This window comes from Aptenodytes forsteri, unplaced genomic scaffold, assembly GCF_000699145.1.
Source record: "Aptenodytes forsteri isolate BGI_AS27 unplaced genomic scaffold, ASM69914v1 Scaffold349, whole genome shotgun sequence".
NCBI classification, from domain to species: Eukaryota; Metazoa; Chordata; class Aves; order Sphenisciformes; family Spheniscidae; genus Aptenodytes; species Aptenodytes forsteri.
Genome location: NW_008794452.1, coordinates 710,372 through 736,250, shown reverse-complemented (window position 1 = coordinate 736,250; position 25,879 = coordinate 710,372). Strand labels below are relative to the sequence as shown.

Sequence of the window (25,879 nt, the reverse complement as noted above, 5' to 3'; positions counted from 1 at the left end):
TAGACTAGATATAAGGAAGACATTTTTTACACTGAGGGTGGTGAAACACTGGCCCAGGTTGCCCAGAGAGGTGGTGGATGCCCCATCCCTGGAAACATTCCAGGTCAGGTTGGATGGGGCTCTGAGCAACCTGATCGAGTTGAAGATGTCCCTGCCCATGGCAGGGGGGGTGGACTAGATGACCTTTAAAGGTCCCTTCCAACCCAAACTGTTCTCTGATTCTATGAAACACATAACTGTGTCCAAGAATGTCTGCTTCTCAGCACTGAATGTAAACTGCTTTCAAATTCTGGCAGTATTAGCATGTTTACTTTCACCATCCTTCTGCCATGTCGCTTTTAAAAATTATTTCACTGCGTATTTCCACCTTTATTTTGAATGTTTGTCATTACTCTTATGATATGGTCTTGGGAAGGGAGAAGAAAGAAATCATCTGTTTCAGAAAGCCTGAGATCTCAGCTGGTTTTATGTTGCTACTTTGCCTTTGCTAACTGCGGTCACATGAGGGCACTACATCTGTGAGCAAGAGTTTCAGTTTCTTTATGATGGCAAACACAGTGTACTGTCAGTCATTTATAGATTACATACTATTATGTGTTACCAGAATAGCTCCTGCACTTGAATCTAATTTTGGCATTAAAAGGGCTAAGTAAAAAAGAAAAAAAAAACAACAAAAAAAAAAACAAATGGAAGAAGGTATGTTGAGGTTTATCTAAGGAGCTCATGTACCTCTGCTAACAAGACCTCTTTCATTCTGGCATATTTTTTAATCTTTTGTCATGAAATAGGGTCAGTCCTTTAAAGTTCTGAGAATTATTTCTCTCATGTTTTTACTCTGGAAATGTAGTATATGTTGGCAGCTTGTTGATTAACCATTGTAAGCAGTGCAAGAAACAATTCTTGGTACAGGATTTGTTCCTAAACATGAATCTCTCTCAGGTGTTTCCCTGATGAATCAGAGCTTTACCACTGCCACTGGTAGGTCACATCATGGTGGTCTAATTCAAACTTTTTTAGCCCGGTTGCACTTGAAACTTTTGCTGTTGTACCAATGTTGGCTGGGAAGAATGGTCTCCACAGGTGTGTAATGTGCTATAAGGCATGTCTACAACCCAAATTCAGGAAAACACTAGTGGAGGGGTGAGGGAAGGTTGTAGTGATTACTGAGTGATGTTCTGACCTGCTCTCTCATGCCTGGTATATGCAGGCTACATTAGAGTGGTGAGTTTAATGCAGCTTTTAAGAACAGCAAATTTCCTGGCTAGGGTATTAAAAGTCACAAAGTGCCGTTCTTCCCATAACTCATTTAACTCGAGCAACCTATCTGAGCTATGCTGGGTGAAATAAGCTACGTTTAGAGCATTGCTGGTATGGCATGACTCTTTTTTTAAGGTAGAGCTGCCTACAGACTCTAACCAAACAAGCTCCAAATTACACATGGCTTTTGCTGGAGTAAGAACCCTCGTTGTTAGACTGAACATGTTAAGTTTAATTTGGGTTCTCTCTGTGCTTGTAAAATTCTTCATACAACAAATGGTCTAAGAACAACGTGGAGGAGTTTCATTTCTCTGAGCATCCTATAACCTATCAGTGTTGGGTCTTTTTGTTCGCAGAATGGTTTGTCTCCGTTGCACATGGCAACACAAGGAGATCATCTAAACTGTGTTCAGCTTCTGATTCAGCACAACGTGCCTGTAGACGACGTCACTAATGACTATCTGACTGCGCTGCATGTTGCCGCCCACTGTGGCCACTACAAAGTTGCCAAGGTTCTCTTGGACAAGAAAGCTAATCCTAATGCCAAAGCACTGGTGAGTACACAGCGGGTTACTATTCACAGCTAAACATTCTTCCAAAGTTGCAGTGAGACTTATTTGAGAGTTATTTTCTGCCTGCTGATGGTTGTCAGTGAGAATATGTTGTATCGCTGCAGCCCAAGAGAGGATGCTTAAGGTTCAAGGTGTTAATAATATATCATGCAATCAGAATAGACCTTTGCTTATGGATGGTCAGCAGTGATTTATGAATTTCTAGTGTAACTAGAGCACTTTTGCCTCCTGGTAACTTGTTATGATTCTGAATAGATGAAGTAGATGCAGATGTAACTGCTGTAGTTTTCGGTATGGAGAGAATTCTCATTTTCTAAATGTTTGTAAAAAGAAAATAATCAGCAGTGCTTAATAGTGAGAGAATTTTTATTAGCCCTCAAAGACGTGAAACAGTAAAAAGTAGGAATGAGTTACATGGTGAATATTTGTGGTATTTTATAATTATATCAATGGAGTTATATGCCTTTCTACTTTAAAAACAACTTCAGCAACAAAATCTGTTAGTGTAATTATACTCCATACAAATTGAATGCGTTAATGCATTTTGTTCAAAATTATACTTGCAATCCGTTGTTTTTAAAATGTCTTTTTGATTTGTTCTTCAATAACGTTCCAAACAAATTTATGTTCTGACATTAATTGGGTTGACTACTAGTTTCACAGCCTGATGCTACTAACTCATTCAATTCCTGGAATAGTATGTGAGCTCCTGAAACCCTCACAAGCCAGGTGGGATTGACTCTCTTGAAAACAGCACAGGCTCCATAGATTTCCTTCTCTCAGCCCCTCTGTTTTTTGTGTCAGATCAACCTGTCTTCAGGTGTCTTTGGTCAAGGTATTATGATATATGGGGTTTGTTCGCTATAACCAGCAAGTAGGGCAGGCTTGCAGGCCTGTAATATTTATTTTTGCCTTCTGAAATAATCAAATCATCATCAGGTTTAGCTTGTCAGAGTTGCTGGCAGTGGCGTCTCATTGGTCTGGCAACTTAGCCACAAATTTCCTTTTCCCCTAAATCTTTCAGTGTTTCCTTTTATTTCTGTCCTGATCCCCACTCAGAATGTTTAAGTGGAAGGAGCCTGAGTGCATTATCTGGAGCTCGAGCTCGCTCTTCCCTGAAACACATCTGAGCTCACCCTGGACGTTGTCCACTGCTAAGGAGAGAATCGAGAGCTGCTCACACTTAACTGGAACAGACAATTGCACTGACCTCACGTTACAAAAGCATATGATATTCTTTACTATATAGCAGGTAAAAAAGCTAATTTTGATCAGATCTGAGGGACCAGTTCTGTCAGCTGTTTTCAGAATTGTTCTGCAAAGGCGTTTTTGATGAATATACAGAGGGGCATTAGCATTCAGTGCATTAATGTTACTGTACCAGTTGTGGATGCTCTGGACAGCTTTTTTCCGTTTTACTTGTTTTCTGTTGTAACGTCTCACACTAAATAAGATGGTAGTTTTAAATGTTCACTCTGCTGCACACAGATTTTTTTTTTTTTAAAGGAGGGGGCAAAATAATTGTAATTACAGTAAACTGGCAGGTAATGAATGAAAAAAAAAAGTAGTCAGACTAGTTTAGAAGAAGACCCAAATGTCAGAGCTTGTAAAGGTAACGTGCTTTTTTTACCAGCAGTTCTGAAAAGTCAAAAGAAAATATGCTTAAGCAAAAATGAAGTTGTTGATAGTTTTAGATGAACAGATAATTTCTAAAAATGAATTATTTATTAGTGGGCAATATATTTCATAATTAAAACTGGCTATATGAAATATGTCTTTTTCTTTTTAGAAGCTTTTTCTCTTTTTTACATGAACAATTTAGTGACGCCAAAACAAATCTGGGAGGTGTTTTGTTAAAACAGAGGGATGTCTTATGTGAATTCCATACCCAATTCTACTTTGTAATGACATACACAGTATCAAAAAGTATGTTCTTTCTCATTTACAGAATGGTTTCACACCTCTTCACATTGCCTGCAAGAAGAACAGAATAAAAGTAATGGAACTTCTTCTGAAGCACGGTGCATCAATTCAAGCTGTGACTGAGGTAAGAAGTGGCCTTTTCACATTTGTCTTTGTTTTTCCTACAAAATTCATTATAACTATATTGATTAATATCTGAATATTTCTGAAAGAACATGTACCAATCAAGTCAACAATTATTTTCAACTAGGTATTACCAAATAATAAAACTGAATAATAAAGTAAGTTGCCCTAATGGATCGCAACACCCAAACAATCGATATACTTTGGGCATACACTGGGGATAACAAGTGAAACATAACAGATTAAAATTTAAAAAAAAATCATCTATCATTTCTGCCAATTTTTGCCTGTAATTTAATGCACTGGAGATGAAATTCACCCTGTTAAGGAGATTAAGGTGAAGACTGTTTCACTCAAGTGCTATTTTGAATGGTGGTTTAATTCACGACCTTGTTTTGGCTTTCCACACAGAAGTTATATTCACCCACTATCACAGGTCATCACAAATCAGCTAGATGGAAATCAATATGCTGTTACTTCAATCAGCATGAGATAGTCTACACCCAGTTATTTGCACAATTTAGAGATTAATTAAGTACCTATGGAAAATTTGGTTTGCCTATGTGTATTCTACTAAGTTAGGAGGAAAGGGCACATATATGAATGTGTGACCACTGTGGAAGAAGCCAGGTTAGAAAACGATAAACAATTCCATTGATTAAACAAGGTACAACTGGGAGCAGTTCATTTCCCCAAAATGGAGTTTCATTTGATGCATGGATTTTTGTCCTAATTATTCAGTAGCAAACAATACAGCTCCCTTCCTGGCTTTCTTGAGAGAGAGCAGAGCCTGCTCTTGCTACAGCTCACATATTTCCAGACTAGTTTTTAAAAATCATAGGGCTTGTAGATGCAGCTTTCGGAGCCTAATTTGAAGTCATGTTAGCAAATGTGTGAGAGGCACAAAGAGAACCTTAACAGAAGAGATGCAATGCCTGTCCTCTATATTAATCAGTCAATGTGGAAGTAGAAAAAGTATCTATTCAGTTTTGTCCCTTTTAAATACAAAGAATTAAGAGAATGAAAGCAACAGCAACACTTAACTAGACTGTCTCGTGTGAGTGAACCAGGTTAACAGTCTCATCTGTACCCTCTGAATTGCTTTTTCAAGCAAAAACTGTCCAAAAGCAAGAGCTCTTCCTTTATTTCCTGTTGCTGCCTCACCATGATCTCACATGATCTCAGACCACATTTGACTGCATTTGTTGAAATTCATCACGGTAATTTACTGCAGGGCTCTACCTTCCTGCCTGCTTCTCTCACCGGCTGTCTAGATGGTAACAACCTTTCAAGGCAGAATTAGGAGGTGGTACTCAGCACCCATACATAAGCCACTATTTCTCTAGTCAGAAAGAAAGATTGTATCTGGCCATCAAAACAAATTGGCCAGAAAGCTTCAGAGTATTCCTCCCCAAAGAAATCTGAGAGCAAACAAGTGTTGGTTGTGAGATGTGAATAATAAATGCAATAAGAGGAAACAGTACCAAATTTCACAAAGAGTCATTGTTGCATATAAACCATTTATTAAAGGTAATGCTTATTATCTTTTCCTATGGTAAACTCTGTTTTCCAGGTAGATTCCATACTTCCATTTGTAGATACTGCACCTTTTTTTTAAACTGCAGGCTTGAATCTCTGCAGTATGAGTTAGTGTTTGTGGTCAAATATGACACACGTGCATTGTATTTCCTGCAGTCTATTATTTTAAAAGCATTTACGAAATTATGTGAAACAGGGAAAAGAAATAACATACTCAACCAGTTATTCTGCCTTCCTGCTCATGTTTGCTGTTCTGCATGAGAAAGGAACAAAAGTGTGTTTTCCTCACCTCTACCCTCCTGGGACTTGTGTACATCTATGGGGAAGCTGCCTAAATCAGGGGATTTCCGGAGATCCCCTGAGCTTTCTCCTTCTCCTGGTAGCAAATCTCCCTTCTGCAGCCTCTGGCTGACTGTTGCTACAGCTGTGCAGAAGCAGCTGTGAAGAGGCTTTAGGGTAATTCTGCTTGGAGAAATATTAACTATTGATTGGATTTCTAAAGCAGAATCCTTGAGGTCATGCCCTGCTAAATGACTGCTCCCTTTTTCCCCTCCTCTTCTCCCTCCCTCTCTCTCTCTCCAGTTGGTCTTTTGTATCTTGTATAAGGGCAGTGGTGCAAATTTGTGATGGTGATGATGCCACAAGGTCCTGAGGGAAGGGGGAATGCTCTTTAGCCTGTGTCATTTGTGTCTGTGCCTCTCTGGCTGGATGCCACAGTTTTGAATTCCCTTTCTCCTGGAGAGACAGTGGGGATGGAGCTCACCACTAAGTTCAGTAGACCTTTTTGTTCATCCAAAAGCAACTGGATTTGGCGGGGACAATGGACACTGCATCTTTTTTGCATGAGCTGAATTTTCCAGAAAGTCTTATCTTTGTACCAGGAATGCTTCTATCTTTTTTTTTTTTTTCGGTCCAAAATGATATTTAGTAAAAAACTTAAGGAAGAAATCTTTCTTAGCTGTAGTTGATTTTAGTTGATGAAGAATTACTGAATTCCTAGAATGTTTTTATGTTTGCTCATGAATCATACTCAGGTGTTTACAATTCCGTGTGCCCTTTAGTTTAAGCATGTGTATATGTTTTTGAAAAGATAAGATCCTCTCAGAAGAGCAAGCACTTGGGTTTACTTACTTTAGAATAACTTATTTTTTCCCCATGGCATTCTTGTAAAGGAGTGTGGAAGGTAGGTATTTAAGTTTGATTTTGGTTTGGTTTTCAGTCGGGCCTAACTCCAATCCATGTTGCTGCCTTCATGGGACATGTAAATATTGTATCGCAGCTAATGCATCATGGAGCATCACCCAACACTACCAATGTGGTGAGTAACAGGTTTCCTTTCAGCATGGCAGAACTGTGAATACATTTATAATATCTGGGAGCAGCACTGTTGTGAAGCACCTAATTCTGGTGTTTGCCATCCACCTCCATAGCAGTCGTGGTTCTACTGGAGTCATGGGAAAGTGCAGCCTGCTGACTCCTACTTGGGAGATGCTTGACAGGTTGAGAAAACCTCAGAAGAGGCTGACCTTAAGCAGACTCTCTTCTCTTTATTTTCTGAAGTAAAGAATGAGAACATACTGTAGCTTCTTATATGTAATTTTTGAGATGTGTACTTGACTGTTGAGCACTGTTTTCCCAGGACCCCGGGGGCCTACCATTTAAGGAAAGTTCTGCTGTTATCAACAGATTGCAGCAGATTGCTGGGACATATTGCCTGTATCCATATAGCCGTACAAGTGCGCTTTTCTACTGGATGTGCACTGTGTGCCCCAAGGCTCCCAGGGCGTGTGTAAAAACTGAAGTCACTGTTAGAAGGATATTTGAAAGTTGGGAAATGGGAGGAAAGTAGAAGCTTGTTGATTCTTTTTAACAGTTTGGCCTCAAAATCTCCCTTTCACCTTCCATACACAGGTGCAGTTAGAAGACAATCTTTTATTAAAGACTTCATTTGCTAATTCTATTAAATTATATAAAAATGCAACACCATTTGTAAATTAGCGGGTGTTTGTACCTAAAGACATACTGATGTCCAAAAATGTAGAAAGCAGTTTTCCCCCTGAATTTATTCTAGTTTCCTTGGATTTGTCTTTCATTAAGTCCATGAAGCTTTAGATTAATGTACTCGGTAATAGTTTTGTTTTCCTCTTGTTCACCCATCTCAGTGTTTGTCAGATAACAAATGGTAGTAGAGGCATAGGGCATAGCAGGAAGAAAACTTGTGTGTATCTGAATATACAAAATTTGAAATAAATTTTTTGTTTGACTAAATTAGGCTTTATTTAAATTGATGTAATTTTTAACACTGCTAGTAAAATGCTAGTAAATACAAAAATTGCACTGTCTCTTCAGCAAAAGACTAGTGACAAAGGCACTATTGTGTTGGGAAACTGACCCTGAAATAAACTGCTTTGTAGCATACAGCTAAGAGGTCAAATATTGACTTAATCTCCCATCTTGCTTACAGACAGCTACTACAAAATATGCTAGTGGAGATTATTCTGAACTGAGTTAATGGTATTTTTGTATTTATGAAACATGTTGGGATTTGTTTTTCCTGCAGTGTGTTTTTAATGATATTTTGTTTTTGCTGCTGCGTGCTAGAGAGGAGAAACGGCGCTGCACATGGCTGCCAGAGCTGGCCAAACAGAGGTCGTTCGATACCTTGTACAAAATGGAGCTCAGGTGGAGGCTAAAGCTAAGGTAAGGTGATGGTCCAGGTATAATAACCCTAGATTATCCATATTTAACAAAGCAAGGAATCACATTCATCTTGCATGTGTTTTTCGGGAAGAGAAAGGGAGGTGAAGCCAAGGGCCTGGCATAGTGACCACTGATATTTTGTTATGTACTCTCTTACTGTAGTCATGAGTGATCTGTATGTAAGAGAGAAGGCAGGAGATGTCAAGTGCCCGTTTTTTCATCAACTTTTAATATAAAGTATCATGCATTTGGAGAGTTTTGTTTTGGGGTGGGAAGCAAGAAGGGGGACATATGCCTCAAAACTGCTTTTATTTCTGCAAAACTGTAAACCCTATGCTGCTGGTGTCTCCTGTCGTGTCCCTAAAGCATCAACCTGTATGCATTCAAAAATAGTTACTTCTAAAGAACACCTCCTAAAGTGAGGAGGCACAGTAAGGGGATGTACCATAGGGCTGGAAAGAAGGAACAGACCCTATAGAAACAATTGCAATTGAGGAAGATAGGAGGGAAGGAAAAAGAAATGCTCAAGAGCCGCTGAAGAAGTATGCAAAATTATGGAAATAAGAGTTCCAGGAAACAGACAGGCAAAGGAGATAAATGGGTGCAATAAATAGCAGTCTTAATAGGTAAAACCAGGAAAATGTGTTTTTTTTTTTTTTCAAATAGTGATTAAATGAATACAATTTCAAAGAAATCTATTTTTCACTGTGAAATTATCATCTGTGAATTGGCTCACAAATAAAGTTACTAGTAAGAATATCTACTTATAAGGAACCCTGACTAAATATTTATAGCAGATACATTTCATATCTGCAAGCAGTTTGACAATAGAAGTGAATTATGTGGTCTGTAAATCTCCAAAGACAGCCTTGAAAGTGAACAGCTCATGCTCAGAAGCAGTGTCACGCAAATATTTTCTAAATAATTTCACACAATGAATTAATTTGTGCAAACTGCCATTGCCTGTGATCAATTTGTTATCACAAATAACAACTAAATACAAGTAATAGATTATACACCAGTGCTAACATCAGCATTGAGAAATTTGTGGGAAACAGGCATAAACTGGAAACATTTAAGAACCATAAAGGCTCGCCACTAGTCAGAAGAGAATTTCCCTGCAGAGAAGCAGCATTCACATCCTGATGCTCTCTCATCCTAAATCCCAAAGGTGTAAAATCACTGTTGTAGGATGGGCATGGGCAGAAGTCTCCCTAGCAGAGAACACCTCAGAACTACTCTGCTGCAGGACGTGGGGTAGCAGTACCTTTCCTAAAAGGTAGGAAATTCAGCAGGGAAAAATGGGGAGAGAAAGACGTTTAAATAGATTTATGAGGAACAGGGAAAAATGAAGTCACAGGCTTTGTTGACCATACTGTTGTGGTAGTGTGCTTAATCCAAAGATTGTACAACTGAGAATGGGGAGGACAAAAATACAAAACCAAATAATGAATAAGGAAGAAATTATCTATTAGACGCTCAGAACAAGGTCACAAACAACCACAATGTTTTCACTGAAGGAAAATAAATAAACGACAAGACTCATGACAGAGCAACCCTTATACTTAGAACTATTAGGATTATTGTGTTCTGAATGAGCAGTGAGAAAACAACGGTGAGTTTCAGCACCATGCTTTATCTTCAGTTACATCCACTGTAAAGTTATCTGCAAAATACCAAACAAATAGTTCACCAGTAAAAATGAGCAAAATAAGATACTTAATGCAAGTTACTAGGCAATAATATGCTAAGCACCTCAGGTCATGTTGCTGGGAATCATAAGAGAGATCAAGATGTGAGGAATAGAGCTATGCATTCACTGCATTTTAAGAAAGATCTCAAATTCAACAGGAAATTCAATGCACCTTAGTGGCAAAGCAAAGTGAGGCAAATCCAGATTAAGGAAATTGATCAGTTTATTTACTGTTATGGATTATGTACCTGTCTGGAATATTTTGTGATGCATCAACAAAGCACAATATATCTTTAGTATATGACAAAGAGAAAGCCAACATGCAATATTCGCTAGGTAAGACCTCAGTAAACTTAATGCTCGTCTGCAATTTTGAAAAGCGATAGAATCCGAGCAAATATTTTCTGTCAAAATATGAGCCTTAGTTTTCTTATGTAGGACTGTGTTGTTTCCTTTATGTTTAGGATGACCAAACGCCACTGCACATTTCTGCTCGACTGGGAAAAGCAGATATAGTACAGCAGCTGCTACAGCAAGGAGCATCTCCAAACGCAGCTACGACGTCTGGCTATACGCCCCTGCATCTTTCTGCTCGAGAAGGACACGAAGACGTAGCTTCTGTTCTTTTGGATCATGGTGCATCTTTAGCTATCATTACCAAGGTAAGGGAGTTGCAAAAGAGAGAGCCTCAATAGTAAAATATACCTGTAGCAAGTGCTACTTGTGAATTAAATGCTGCAAGAGTCATATACACGTACAAATAATGTAAGAATGAGCTACATTTTGTTAAAAGGATACAAAGCTTCATGCTTTTACCTCAGTGCCTGGCGTACAACATATCCCAGTGATCAGACATGCATTTTCTCAGAATGAAAGGAATGCAGGGCAGAAATTCTTGACGGGAGTTGGTAAGTTGTTACCCAGCCTTGTCCTTGGATCTTTGGTGGTGTGAAGAAAGGAACTGACTCTTCCCTTTTAACAGTTGTTTTAATGCAGATAGGGCTTTGCCTTGCAAGGGAGCACCTCCAGACCTGCCAGGGCAGTTGGGAAGCTGCAGACTGGCTGCCTGTACTCAGGACTATGGATGGATGGAAACAGCAGTATCCTTGTAGATGAGAGACAAACCTTACCCTGAGAAAGAGTGCACAAGGCTGCTATATAACTGCTTTCTCTTACAGAAAGGATTTACTCCTCTACATGTGGCTGCAAAATATGGGAAAATTGAGGTAGCCAACCTCCTGCTTCAGAAGAATGCATCTCCTGATGCTTCTGGAAAGGTAGGACAAAAGAAGCCGGAAGAAAAAAAAAACCCCCTGCCACTTGCACAGCAAATATCTAAATGCACATAATATTCTAATAATATCCTTCTACCTACTTACTATCACACTAGTATCCACAGCCTGGGTTTAGCTGGGATAGGTTTCATGTAATATTCCAGTCCCTGTTGGGGCTGCCAAGAGTCAGCAAACTCTTGGCAAAAGTGACTTTTATTGTCATTAATTGACAACAAAATTATGTCCTCTCTGTACCCATCCAGGGGAATGGAGGCAAACCATTCCCCTTCCTTCCCACCCAGACTATTTACAGTCCTTATCAGAGTATTCAGGCAGCTGGCTCTGCTCCCCCAGGTCTCATGACAGGTCCCAGTAGGACCTCAAGCTTTTAGACCAGCCCAGCTTGGATTTTTACAGATCCAAGGGACAGTTTACTTATCAACTGCAGTAAAAGAAAAACATTGCCGAGGGTATGACCTCAGGGTCAAAATTCCTTACCTGCTCTATCCTGGGAGCAGCACAGATATGTGCTTCCCTGTTCATCTTCCCTGGGAAAAGTGAAAAGGGCTTTCACAGCTCAGTAAGGATTTTCAAATCTCTGTTTTATTTTTTTATTCTGAAGTTATCAAAGACTCTGGATACATGAATGAATAACAAATGTGTTTTTTCACCTTATCTACTCCAATTTTCCAAACTCTTAAGTTTTCCCTGGAGAGGGTCTGTAACAGCACTTGTTTTTTCTGCATGTGTTTTTAGAGCGGTTTAACACCACTGCATGTAGCTGCACACTATGATAATCAAAAAGTGGCACTCCTACTGTTGGACCAGGGAGCTTCACCTCACGCATCTGCCAAGGTACAAGTACTGGCCACTCTGGGGGAACAATACCTAGGCTTTTTGTGTCACTTTATTGACTGTCTACCTCTGTTCTTTCTAGACTGTATATGCTTGCAATTACAGGGGGCTCAGTGACCTTTTTTATTAATGTCTCACAATCACATAAAGCTGTTAGAATAATTCTGCGGGTGAATAAAATAGCAGTAAAAAAGCAAATATAGCTGTAGAAACATTGAAAATCTCTAGTTTCAATGAAGTTCAGTCTTGGTGAATACTGAGCCTTGCTTTCACTTGTCCGGTCTCCTTATTACCTTCTCCAAGCCAGCCAACTTTATGTCATTGCATCTTAACATCTGTGCAGGGCAAGCTTGGAGTTAATGTCTTGCTAAACAGGGGTAGTTCTCCTGTATTATGCCACAGGATGACTTCTGGAGTGTGATATGTTTCTCAGTACAATGTGCATAGTTATTAATGTGCTTCACAATACTTCTACCACAGTGTAAATGGACTGGTGAGAAAATAAAACAACTAGTTACAGCCCTGCTTTGATTGCAATTTACCGTAGGCAAGACAACACATAGTGTAAGATTTCAGGGGATGTGAAAGAATAAATATTTAAACGTATTCTAGTTCTGAGTAGAAGAAAGAATTTAGAGAAGCTTAGAGTGTCTATATCCTTTGTGGATCCCAGTTTTAAGTATGGATCGATAATCAATAGTTGGACAGCAGCAATAACTAAAACAGGGTGGAAGCATATGTAGGTTCAAGTGGGGGAAGTGCAGTGTAAATACCCCACCTGAAACAACCCAGATACGTTCCTAAAATCACTGCAGAAAAACACAGTGGAAAAGGGAGAGCCAGTGGAAAAGCCAGTATCGTAGATAGACAGACAGCTCTCCTTGATTGCCTTCCTCTCACACATGACTAAATACAGCCATAACACTAGAGGCCTTCTGCACGGCTAAAGAAGAGGATGGAGTCTGTCACACATGGTAGGTCCCAGAACTTATAGTGCAAAAGAGAGGAAAGTTAAATAAACATGGACAGCCAGCAGCAACGGCACAGTCTAAAATCAATATGTCGATAGTGGCAATCTGCCAGAGCAGTGCCCCGGGAGGTGAACTGGAGTGATCTCTGATCTTTTACTGCTGCAACACAGAACTCTTAAATGCCACTGTGGGGAAGAAGGGGCCTTCTGAAGGGCATGAGAAGACACTGACCCAGTTTTCACTGAAAGAAACTGCCAGTGGAAGCTGTGCATCCTGTAGGGACAGGGATTGCAGCAGCCACTGCCAAGGACTTGGGAAGTCCAAACCAAGGTGGAAGCACTATAGACTATGGTATAATATTACACAAACTCGTGTGTCAGGTCACCTTAGCTTCCCCATCTGTAACAGAACAGTTTTGCAGCTGCCACTTCAGGCCTTCAAGTGCCAGCTTGTAAGTCTTCCTAAAAGAAAGCATTTGTTAGTATTCTGCAGCAAGTGAGCCACAGCAACACTGAGTAGAGCGTCAATACTAAATAAAATTAACGGTAGCATGTTTGTTGCTTTAGGCAACTACTGTGCAGTCATCTGAAAGATGATGTTGGTAACAGCAGATGATTTCCCATTTTTGTAAATGTGGTCTAATAAATAAATGTGTTATGTCATATCTCATCACTGGCTCCACAGTTAGTTTCATCAGCAGTTGCTTTTTCTGTGGCACTCCTGTCTTTAACACTGATCTTAGGACTGACTCATTAGCCTGGCCCAGGACCATTTGCCTTGAAGAGTGACCGGTGAATGGGTATGGGAAGTGGCCGTGTCAGAGTACAGCACTGTGATACAAACAGTTATTCTGATGAACTGTTCTTTTTTAGAGGCCAAAATTAGTCTTGTGCCTAATTTTAATTTGGCATCCACTTTACAATGCTTCTCTTCCTCTCCCCCCCTGCCTCCAAAGCCTCAGTTTTTCTCTGTCCCTTCATCTTTAACCTTTTTCCCTTTTTCCCTCTTTTCCTTGGCAGCCAGAATAACCCCATACCCTTCTTTCCAAACTTCTCCGTTCCCTTCCGCATCTATGCATAGTGACAGAGCACAGCCTTTATCATGAGGAGAAGATGCAGACTTGAGACTGAGCTGAATTTTGGCTTTTATTTTTCAGCTCTCTTTTTGCCTTCTGTTGGCAATCTGTTGCTTTCCATTCCACTGAAAGCAATGTATGCCCATTTCTGAGGAAAAGGCTTGAAAACTGCATTTGTTATTTTACAAAATATACATGAGTTCCATTTAAAATACACAGAGTTTAGCATATACGCAGGATTTAGCATGTAGTATTTAGGATTTAGTAGATGCTTATGTTGCAAAGGCTGTTTTACATGTCAGTCTCATGCAGGAAGTCTAAGGGAGAGGATTGTGCTTGTTTCTCCTGAAGTATCTTAGCTTCAAAGTGAAAATTCGGTGGCCGTGTACTTCCCTTATTCATTGTGGCACTGTGTTTCCCAGGTGTCGCTTTGAAATATCTTGGTATCTAAGATCTGAACTGAATCTGAACTGAATTTTGAAGGTTACAGAACCTTTTCCACGTGGAGTTAGTGCTGTGCGTCTCTCTCACTTCCGGATTACTATTAAAGCTCTCTTGTAATAATTTCTGTGCCCCTGTGTATTTATTCTTCGCTCCTACCTGCATCACCATTCATCTGTTGTGACCTGCCTTCCTGTATAGTCCAGCCCTGCTGCCCCACAGGGCGCAGGGAGGAGCCAAGCCAGGTGAATGCTTTGTGCCTTTAGATAGATCTTATCCGGCTGTGTAATCTGAGATGCACGTGGTACTTATGATACCATACGAAATGGTTTATGCAGCTAGGGTCTCATGCCCCCCGATCTTCTTCCTTAGTCACATGCGTACGTGTGCACATTTGCCGTTTGCTTTAAAATGAGGGCTAATACATTTCTGAAAGACAGAAACTTCTTGATTAAACAGGCATCGCAATCTGTACCAAAAGCTGGTCATACCTTAGTCAATGTTTTGGTATTAGCATGCTAATCAGTTATTCTTTATATCTATTTATCTATTTTCTGCCAAATCCATCCTTTTTTAGAATTATCGAATTTTACCATGCAATAGATACTGCATTTTTATTTTTAGTAGGGGGCTCAGTAGGTACGCATATTGGAAGGAACAAAAAACCCAAAGAATGCAAGACTCTAAAGTTATATGCTTTAATTTTCCCTTGATCTGAAGGAAAAGAGCCTGTTAGTAAGGTTAGGGTAAATGCTGCAAGAAAGGCCATATTTCATGTACGTAATGCTTTCATTCACACTGGGAAATGGGAAAAAACCCCAAACAATAACAGCTGTTCTGAGTTACGAACACACATCCTGCTCTTCTGTTTGTTAAAGATTTTATGTACATTTAAGGAAAAGTAGCAAATGTCTGTGAAATGAAACTCAAATTCCTATTGCTATAGGTTGTGCTCTTCTGAACAGATTTTTTTTTCCCAAATTTGAAAGTTTCTTTCAGAATCCTCCTATTTGTAGCGGTACTTTCAAAACCAGATTGTTTAAAGTTCCGATACGTTCATTTGTACAACTAGTTAATATTGTATTAGACTACGTTTGACAATTTTTAGAACTAATGACTTACTTTCATAGAGTTGGGTAGGTACAGGAAAGTGATTTATCACATTGTTTAATGAGTAGCTTGCAATGAAGTGCTTTCTGTTGACAGAACGGCTATACGCCACTGCACATAGCTGCCAAGAAAAACCAGATGGACATAGCAACTACGCTGCTGGAATATGGTGCTGATGCCAATGCTGTAACCAGGCAGGGTATCGCCCCTGTACATCTTGCCTCTCAGGACGGCCACGTGGACATGGTGTCATTGCTTCTTACGAGAAACGCTAATGTAAATCTCAGCAACAAGGTAAGTGTTCCCCCTGCTTGGTGCTAAGGCAATAAACAAATACGGTGATGATAGGGGCCTGCAAGTAAATTTTGTCCACTGTGATTCTGCAGGTTTTGAAAACCGCTGCAGGTGTTTGAATACACATCATCATTTCTAAAAGCAAAGAGAGCAGCACGCCATGTCACATGGAATGAACTGTATTTCGTAGTACCCAAGTTTTGATGATAGCACATGCTGCAGAGGAACTTACTAATTCATCTCCCTTCCTTCCACATTATGCTAGTCTGCCAAAACATGTCTAGAGAGAAAATGTCTTCCTCCCCCCAGCGGTCAGTGGGGTTGGCGCGTGTCATTTATGAGCCTCTAGATATATGCTTGACCATTGAGCAATGGTAACAGCTAACTTAAGGGAAGCTGATTTTTTTAATGGGATAATAACAGCAAGGTTGTCTGAGATTTCATTCATTAATACAAGTGATTCTTCCTCCCCAGGGGGTGTTCCTCAGAGCACAGTGACTTTCAGTGTAATTTCTCCTGGGAACAGGAAAGGGAAGTTGGTAGATTTTAGTTTCTATATGTATGAATTTATAGGCTATTAAGTCTGCTCTTGAGTAATGTTTCTAGAAAATGCGCAGCCTTAATTCTTTAAATGCCCCACTAGACATCAGAGATGTTGTAAAGTGCGGTTTCAGTATGGATTTATGTGGCTAAAGTAGAAAGGCAAGAGACAAGTTTTTCATGGAAAATACTTATTCTCAGCAGGTAGAAAGACACGATGTCCTCTGAGGCTGTGGGTGATACTGTACAGGGCTGCTGTGTTTTCCTGTTTCCAACTTACGGTTTGGTTGTTTTTGGGCCCTCCTTCAGGAAGCTTCTCTTGCAGATGTTGATTTTTTTTCCCCAGTCTCAATCAAGTGTGTGGGCTTATGCAGTGCAGGATGTACTTTGTATTCCTACAGGGCAATTTGCCATGTACACATTCTGTATCACATTGGCTATCAATGGTTTTGCTGCTAAGGCTAATACAGAGAGCACGCTTGCAGCTGCTTGGCATTTTGATTCAGCCCCACCAGAGGTTAATTACCTGCAACGTCCTTCAATCTGTTACTGTTCAGCTGTAATCTCTAGTTTCTCATTATACTGCTAACACCACCTTTTGAAAATAGTTCCCCTGTACTCAGAGATGCACATTTCCTCTGAGCTCAGCACCTATATTTGAAGCCAGATATTTAAAGCACACTAACTTTTGAGTTTTGCGATGGGAATGAAAAGAGCATTTGTTTTCTTCAGGATCCACAGAATGGTTGGGAGCTGAGTACTCAGAGCCCCAGTGTGGGCACTGAGCACTTATTGTATCTTTTTTAGAAGGTTTGGCTCATAATGTCTGGGCTCCATTAGGTAATTTACAGTAGGTTACTGTTATATATTTGTGTAATGTGACCCACCTAAGCTGCATTGTCATCAGGATTGCACGTTCGAGTGCAGTACAGTGAGACGCTCTCAGCAGTTACTGCCTTTGGTAGCAAGTCCACTGTGGACATGAGTTTGGGTTCAAGGGTAGGAAGCTTAGCAAGTGTTTCTGCCTGATGTGCCAACTGCTGCCACCCGCTCTTCTGTCACCGGTGCTAAAGGCAGTAGGAACAGGAGGAGAGAAAAAGAATTGTAATTTGCAAGTAAAGGATATTCTTTCCGATTCCTAACAACATCCCCTCAGCAGATTCTCTCTTCTGCCTCTTCTACTGGAGGTCTTTTATGTGACAGAAAGTTGCGTAGCTTTCTGAGGTTTTAAGGATTTTAGATCTCAAGTTTCAGATAAGAAAAATAATGAGCTATCCAAAAAGTGTCAGTACATGTCATCTAGCAGGTCTGTATACTCCCTGAGCAGAGAGAAATGGACCTGATCTCAGAGAAATGTAGTTTTCTCTTTTCTGTTTGTGTTTGAAAATGATCAAGCAGAGGAGTAAAAGGTAAGGATAAATCTGAGTGAATGTTACTTCTAGAAAACTTGTAGAAGTGTAAACAATAATTCAATATTTCTTTTAAAATCTTACTCATTCTAAGGAAGTGAATTAGGAGGTAAAAAAATGCTATGCGACTTTTTCTTAAAGTGCTATAATTTGCTATCCCATGTTGAATGCTGCATGAAGAAATGTTCCTTGTGTAAAAGAAACATTATCTTCCTGGCTTTCAAATTGTACTTTCTTGATTATCAACAAATGTGATTAGGAAGCACGTTACACAGTGAAAGTGGAATTTATAATTTCTTTAAATTCAGTAGGATGTTTTGGGTCTTACTGATACCTGGATTTGCATTTTAGTATTCATATGCCTCCGCTGAAGATTGTTACTTGTTCCTTCTAATTTACAGAGTGGACTGACGCCACTCCACCTGGCTGCTCAAGAGGATAGAGTCAATGTAGCAGAGGTTCTTGTTAACCAGGGAGCTGCTGTTGATGCACAGACGAAGGTACAAACATGTGTTAGTTCCTTTCAAGGAGGCATGAGCCTATAGACTGGACTAGTAATCAATTTCAGGGTGAAACTGAAATAACAGCAGAGAAACATTCCTTGTAATAAATTATTATAGAAGATATGTAAACTTGAATGTTTAGTGTTACGCTCAGTCTTTGAGCAGTAAGCTTATTTCTTGCCAAATATTTAGATCAATATAGATTTAGATTGTATCCTACTATTGTGTTTCACTGAAGGTAAGTGGGATTGATCTGTTTTTTATGTAAGGAAACCTTCAGAAAAGCTTGTGCTCTCTCTACAGAGAGTCATATAATCTTTCACCGTATGCATACTCTCATCTGCTTTTGGTATTTTTTACATGTTGCACATACTTTCCATTCAGCTGCAGTAGAAACAAAACTCAGAACTGTTACTTAAAACATCTGTATTTACAGCAAGAGAAACAATGTGAATGCAATGCAGGCATTCCTGGCTATTAAGTGGTTAATACTTTTTCCCATGACTTAAGAGACTATGAAATGAAGTAGTCTCCTTTCCCTGAGCTGATACTAAATAGCTTTTTCCCATGACTTAAGAGACTATGAAATGGTTTCCTTTCCCTGAGCTGATACTAAATAGCCATCCGTAGACATGATTCTGCAAGTAAAGCCATTGTTCATTTATAAAGATTACCCCTACTCCTACAGTTTGACTCAGCCTTCAGGACTGGATGCCTCTGAATTTCTAAGCCGCTTTGTTTTGCAAAGCTTAGGGAGGTGAGCTATTTCATCATATGGGTACATTCTAGGGAACTGACTTTTTCTGGTGTCCCAAGTTCAGACTAGACCATTGTTCTCCCGATGGTAAACCTGTTAGGTTGTCAGTAAATATTGCTCTACTCTGTCTTCAAAAATAATATTAGAGATGAAACATTTAATTCTTGAGGACAAATTTGAAATTCTTTATCACTGTTTTCTAATATGAAATACATATATGCGATGGTGGTCCATTTCAAATTTACTTGCCTAAAAATAGTCTTGCCTAAAGTAGATATTTGGACTCCTAAATAAGAGACCTGACTTTCCAAGGTGCTTGGGGATGCTTTTGAGACCCCAAGCAATGATGCCTCCCACTTCACAGTATTGGTTTTAAGAGCGATGTTGGGAGTAAATTCCAATAGCCTGTGTACAAATGGGTTTATGCTCACTAACAGTTATACGGTGTTCAGAATTTAATGATAATGATCTCAGTGTTGATGACACTTACATTCTTCATGAATTGTCTAGATCTCAGAGTCATTCCTTTAGCTGGATGAGAAATCAGTTGTGACCAAATACTTGGACTGTAGCTGATCAAATCAGCTAAATGAACCAAGTCTCACAATCTGACCTGCACCCTTTGTGCAGAGTAACAGCTTTCACAACTCTCTCCTAGGTGTGTTCCACAGGTTAGGTGCTGTGCTTGCATCCCAGAAATGTCCAGGTGTGTCAGACTGTCCAGCAGTATTATCATTCTATCATCACACTGACATCTCAGAAAGGGCTGAATCCATCATCATCTCTGGCTGCAGCTCAGCTGATTATAATCCATGGCAGAGGGAAAAGTCATTGTTATGTGATTTTTCTACTGTGTAATTCCAACTGTACCGGCTACTGATTTCAGTGACATTATTCTGACATGAAACTGAAATAGTTCTGCTGAAATCCCAGGAGCTTCTCCAGCTTTATACTTTTGGAACATATCCTCAGCCTGTATTTTACAGATGAATCAGTCTGGGTTTTTATCACCTGCTAAATCATCCAGCAGCAGATGAGATCTGCCCTGGTTCATTCTTTGCACGATTTCCTCAGATGTATATGGTTGCCTTTCTGGAGATAGTTCCTACCTGGTTTTGGTTTCTGTAGCAAGACATTGCAGAACCTGCTCTTTTAACTTGGTCAGAGCTGAATCACCTCCTAGCCTGTACAACTTGTCTGTGAGTGTTTGCCTTTCTCCCCCTCTTCTCTGTCCCACAAACAGTAAGTAGTCTAAGGAGACATTTACATTGACAGGTGCAGGCAGTCACGTGTCCCTTTTGCCTGCTCTCCAACATCCAAATAGGATCCAGTTCTGGACTAGTGGCCTTTTAGTCACATTAGCATGGTAGAAACGTCTGAGATGCTGTCACAGCTGAGAGGCAGGGCATGTTTGTTGGGTCTCAGGGCCAGCCTGGCACAGTTGCACAAGCTCTATACTGAAATTTAAGCCCGGCAGGGTGGCAATGTGGTGGAGCAGGCATGTGGCTCTGTAGAGACACACAGAAAAGGGGCTTCAGTTTCTCATTCAGAGATCTCCTCTGGGTGGAGCTGAATTTTTTAATTGCATCTCTGAAAATTGAACTAGTCAGTAGGTAAAACCACGCACAGGCGAAAAAAATGCAGTCATATTTGACTGTCTGCAGCATGAATCCTGTCATCCGTAATAGTCATATAATTAAAAAAAAACCCAACAGTAAGTCCTTTGTTGTTCACCTTCATTCCTCAGTTATATGTGTGTAACTAGTGCAAGTAAAGAATAGTTTCCCAGTACACGTTTGCTTCCGTGGGACTGCCCCATAGTTGTTAGGAAGTGGGGCAGGGACTCATAGGTCAGGCAAAGTCAAGGTGTATTTAAGCAGAACTACTTTGTGGTGTAACAAATCACCTGTCTGGGAAAATGTGCATTATTGATCCTGTAGGCCTCTGTGGTGAAGAACACCCGCAATGGCTTGTCCTTCTGCCTACCATGCTAATTTGCCCTCTCTGCTGTAGGGGACTGCCTGCTCCTTAGGAAGAAAGCACCCATGTGCCTTGCAGGATTGTGTTAGAGTGGAGTGAGCTTGATGCTTATTCACTGGCTTCTGCAGAGTCCCACCTGCTGGGTTTGTGCAGTGGTGAGCCCTCCAGGCTCCACACAGTCAGCCACGTGGAGGTCGCCTGCCACTCACTACCACCTGTGATACAAGAAAAGTGCCAATGCAGTACCATGTATTTTGGCATGGAATAGTTTCTAGGTAAACTGATGATCATCTTGAGTTCCTAAGGAAAGAGCTGACAAGCTCTAAACTTCTACAATGAAGGAAAAGTGTTATGCTGTAAGAACTACCATATCTTGACCTCATGTTCTATGCAGGTGAAGTTTAGATGATTGGCTTGTAAAATAGCAGCTCTGTAGTTACAAGCTCTCTTGTTTAGATGGATTAACTGTTCTATGGGAATAAAAGGTCTGTGCATGCTGTCCCTAAAACCAGGGGCACTGAGGAGCAAGATAGAGTAACAGCTGAGTTGGCTTCAGAAGCACCGTTGCAATGTTTGCACAATACCGTCCAGCATGTCCAGTTCAGATTCATTACTTCGGACATACAGTGGCAGAGATGTGGCCATCCATGCCTTAAAAGTCAGTGAAGCCGTACAGCTTAGAGTGGCATTATATTGGGGATCTCTGCTACCAGCAGCGTCGCCACTGACCTGTTCTTTTCTTTCCATTTCATATCCATACGCTTTTGTTACCTCAATTATTGTGGTGTAGATGACTATTCAGTAGTCTTTTTTCTTTGTTTTTTGTTTAGATTCTCTTCTTATCATATTCCTCATTTTCCCAGGTTAAGTAAGCATCGGTTATGTCACTCCAGCACAGCATCTGTCAACGGAGGGAGAACACTTAATAACTTAGCAGGTCATTCAACTTCTTGGGTAGGGACCAATGAGCTATCATCTTCCGCCTCTGGTACATGTTCTTTAATCATCATTTATATATAACTTACACTCCCTGTGAAAACATCTAGAGTTTGCAATTCTGACACATGGGAGTTCTTACTCCTGTCCAAGTTCTGAGGGCCACACACGATTGGTTTTTTTCAGGTGATTAGAGGAGAAGGTTGGGAAGAAACATATTTTGTATCTTGAAGCTATAGCAGGGAAGAAAAAAATCTAACACTACGGAAAATCTTTTGTGCGGGAGATTAGTCTGTATGATTAAGATCAGTTCTGGCACTAAAACTTATGAGCATTTTCAAAATTGCTCTCAGACCTGAACCATTGCAACTGTGGTTCTTTCTTGGAGTGGTTTCCCTCCCAAGAAATTTTTTTCCTGAACTTTGTTGTAGAAAAAGGCATGAAAGGAAGAATAGCTGCTGGTTTTGAACTCCATTTATTGATTGCGTTATGGGATCCTTCTGGTTCTGCTGCATCAATTAACTAAATAGCCTCTAATCCCAGAGCTGCGGGAGTCTGTCTTAGTCAACACCGAAGAGTAAACAACACTGGTTTAGCGTGCCAGAACTAGTGCTTGTGAGGCCACAAGGCTGCTCCTGCCACTTGAAGGTGGGATTTTGTTATGTGGTTTTAAGCCTAGCCATGTTAGACTAAGCTCCAATTGATAAGCCACAGAAAACACCTTATCTTAATATGCAAGAAGCAAATAATAGAATGGTGGAAAAGTAACAACGCTAAAATGAACTTCAGATGGTGAAGCTTCAGAGCTGGTTCAAAACCCTTCACATTTAGAAAGCTTGAGGGTGCCACTGCAAAGGCAGCAGTTTTTGTCCATTCTGACATTACGTTTTTGTGTCTGAATTTAGGTATATTAAAGAGTTTTTGATGCTGAAACTCTGTGTTCTTCAATATCATGCTTAACACAAGGAATGCTCATCTTACACATAATATTAGGAGTTAAATGTCAATCTGAAGCTATGGCTGTGAGCAGATATTCCTTCTCTGGTGGTCATGTTGAGTGTGTACCACTGTAAGTGGTACATGTGACGTTACTTTTCTTGCAGGGCCTTTGTGCTGAGAGTTGGCATGAGTAAATATTGTTTCATGGCTCAGCAGGTCTCCACATGTCATTTTTCAACTGTTTATCCCATTGGATAGTGTTATTGTAGGCTACAGCATTAACGTGAAGGACTGGCAAAGGAAGACTGACAAGAGAAGAGTGCATGTTCAGTCAAGGATGAAGAGCAGGATTTGGGGCTTTGACCTCAGTGCAGGTCATTTTAGTCAAACGGTTGCTACACTGCTGTTGGTGTTGGGCCTCTGCCAGGGGAATTGGTGGTCTCACAGTCCCTGGTTGATGACTGTCTGGAAAATAAAGCCATTATTAAACTGTCTTTTGTTCCTAAAACTGTAGTATTGGTAGGAGATAACGGTGACTGAGAGGTCGTGATGTTCTTTTGCAGGTTGAGTTGGGCCTTTTATTTCAAATTTATTCAGGGCGATTTATTCAAGTCTGCCTGCCTTGTTCTGAACAGAAGCCCCGTACCAGACTGAGCACTACAGTGGTTCATAACAGCAATCCAATTTTTCCATTGGAATATCTAATTTTCAGATGCAGAAAGAGATAGGAAGGAGGCAGGGAGAGTGGGAAGTGCTGTCGAAAAGAATTGCTTTCATACAGAACGAACACTCAAATACAGATATCTTCAGTATATCTTCGTGGTATGTTCTGTCTCTCTCCTTGGCTCTTGGTATGTGCTCAGTTGTTATCAAGACATTTGTGTGGAAATTTCCAGCCTAATAATGTACAATAATGAACCTTTGCAAGGTACTGCAACATGTTAGGCCCTGATTCAGCAAAGCAAAGTGAAGTGTGGATGTACACATATGTTTGCCTGTTTCATTTGATCAAGGCTGGATGCCTTTGTGATCTTTGGATCTAGAGCATTTTCTAGCCTTATCAACAAAAATACTGTAGCTCCATTGTCTGACATTTACAGCAGAAAAACAAAAACAGAGCAGCTTGAGAGTCAGCATGACTAGAAAGATGCAGTAATTCAAGCTGTTAAGATTTATGATTCTTACCAGTGGAGGATATTAAAGTAATTAACTGACATGATATACAAGGCTTGTGATAATTTCCCTCAAAAAAATCGAAGGGCAAGAGAATAAAGGATGCTTTGTGTTTGTGTGTTCCATTAGAATTGAAAAGCTCAGTATTTCTGATTTTGGGGTTTTTTAGCACTTATTCTTGTGGCTTTTGATAAGCCCTTCCCAGCTGCTAACTCCCATATTGCTGCTCATTCTTTAAAACAGCTAGAAGCAGCATGGCAGCTGACTGCCAGAAGGTGATGCGCGTTAGAGCTGTATTAAACAAAAGCCCTGATTTTCTTGGAAGCAACTTTTTTAATATTAGGATGCCTACTAAGTCCCTTGGTTCTTTGCTGGTAAATATAACTCTGAACCTAAACTGCTGTGCAGAAGTGTGTATAATTGTGGGGCTGGGTTTGTTTGGTGTGGTTTTTGGTTTTTTTAATTATTAATAGCTTTTGAAGCAAGATGTTTTAGCCTCCTGGACACATTTCTATAGCGAATGAAAGTAGCAAGCCTCAAGTAGCCATGAGAATTACTACTTTTATAGTTAATTTGGTTGTGTAATTGCAGAATCTGCCAGTTGGAGCGTTTCAGAAAAGTTAACAGAATATCTCTTTTCCATGAGGATGTTGGGGTATAAATATAAATGTTATACCTTCCTGAGCTAGAAACAGTTGAATGCAGGAATCTGTACTGTAGCTGAGAAGCAAAGGATATCCTTTCCGGCTCTCAGGCATTAAAAGGGCATTTTGCTAATTAGTTTTATTTTGACCAATGCCTTCACTACAAACATTGCTGACTATAAACATGAAAGATGTCCTCTGGTGGCTGATGAGGTCTAACATGCCCAGTGAGATGTGACCCACTGTGTCAGATCTCTGTCACTCTGCTGTCAGTGACTGTGTGCTGCATTAGGCACTGCCTCATCAAACACGACTTGACGTGAGATGACCACAGGGTATGGCAAACTTAAAACTCCCAGGCCCCTCCAGGGAGTTCAGACAAGAAGCTGGTATTTTGCCACCAGGCTAGCAGGTGCCCACATCTCTACCCAGGACATGCATGATGCCTGTAGCAGAGAAGCTGCCTTTCCGTGCACGCATCTCCAGCTGCCATACCTGACCAGGCCAGCAGCACCAAGAGCTTCAGAGGGAGCCTCCTTGAGCTGAACTCTGGGACACCAAGAGCTGTAGCAGGGAGAATAGTGACCACGTCACATGGAAATGTCATGATTTCTACCATGCATTTGGAGGGGAAAGAGGAAAAGTTTTCACTTAGTCTCTGATTTAAACAGCAGGCCGGTCAGGAGTGACAAGGAGCATCAATAGTTACTCCTCTAGCCATTTATGAAGGTACCACATGTAAATCTTTGTATATACCATTTGTAGAAGGAAATTGATGTTGTACTGCAGTAAGTATCAGGGGTTTGATAGCTCCTTCTTCAATAGTCAGTGTTACAGGGTGGAGAGAGGAGCCTTTACAGACCACTTCAAAGGGAAAGTTGAGATCAGCTGGTCTTGGCTCTCTGATATTCTCCAGATTTTAATGTTTTAGGGTTTTAGCAGGGCGTTCCCAGCAGGTGGCCCTTAACTTTGGATTTCATCTCCTCAGTTGGTTTTATGATGTCTGATTTTTGTTGACCTTGCAGGTCATGTTAAGAGGCCTGTATTTTGAAGGAGGAGAAGAGAATTAAGTTCTTGTAGGAACTTAATTGTAGGAGGAGGTTTCACGGCTTTTTTTTTTTTTTTTTTTAAACCGTTGTTTTTATATTTCGGTTATTTTTTTGTTTTATTT

The 25,879-nt window shown here is 40.3% G+C and overlaps 1 protein-coding gene across 1 annotated transcript in view; it reads left to right on the top strand.

Moving 5' to 3' along the window:
* Positions 1 to 25,879, top strand: part of ANK3 (ankyrin 3) — a 164,086-nt gene that overhangs the window by 47,678 nt on the left and 90,529 nt on the right. The window contains exons 10-18 of the mRNA XM_019474926.1: positions 1,614 to 1,811; positions 3,778 to 3,876; positions 6,634 to 6,732; positions 8,016 to 8,114; positions 10,272 to 10,469; positions 10,986 to 11,084; positions 11,838 to 11,936; positions 15,630 to 15,827; positions 18,178 to 18,276. Of these exons, the coding sequence (XP_019330471.1) occupies positions 1,614 to 1,811; positions 3,778 to 3,876; positions 6,634 to 6,732; positions 8,016 to 8,114; positions 10,272 to 10,469; positions 10,986 to 11,084; positions 11,838 to 11,936; positions 15,630 to 15,827; positions 18,178 to 18,276 (1,188 nt within the window). The remainder of the gene's footprint in view (positions 1 to 1,613; positions 1,812 to 3,777; positions 3,877 to 6,633; positions 6,733 to 8,015; positions 8,115 to 10,271; positions 10,470 to 10,985; positions 11,085 to 11,837; positions 11,937 to 15,629; positions 15,828 to 18,177; positions 18,277 to 25,879) is intronic.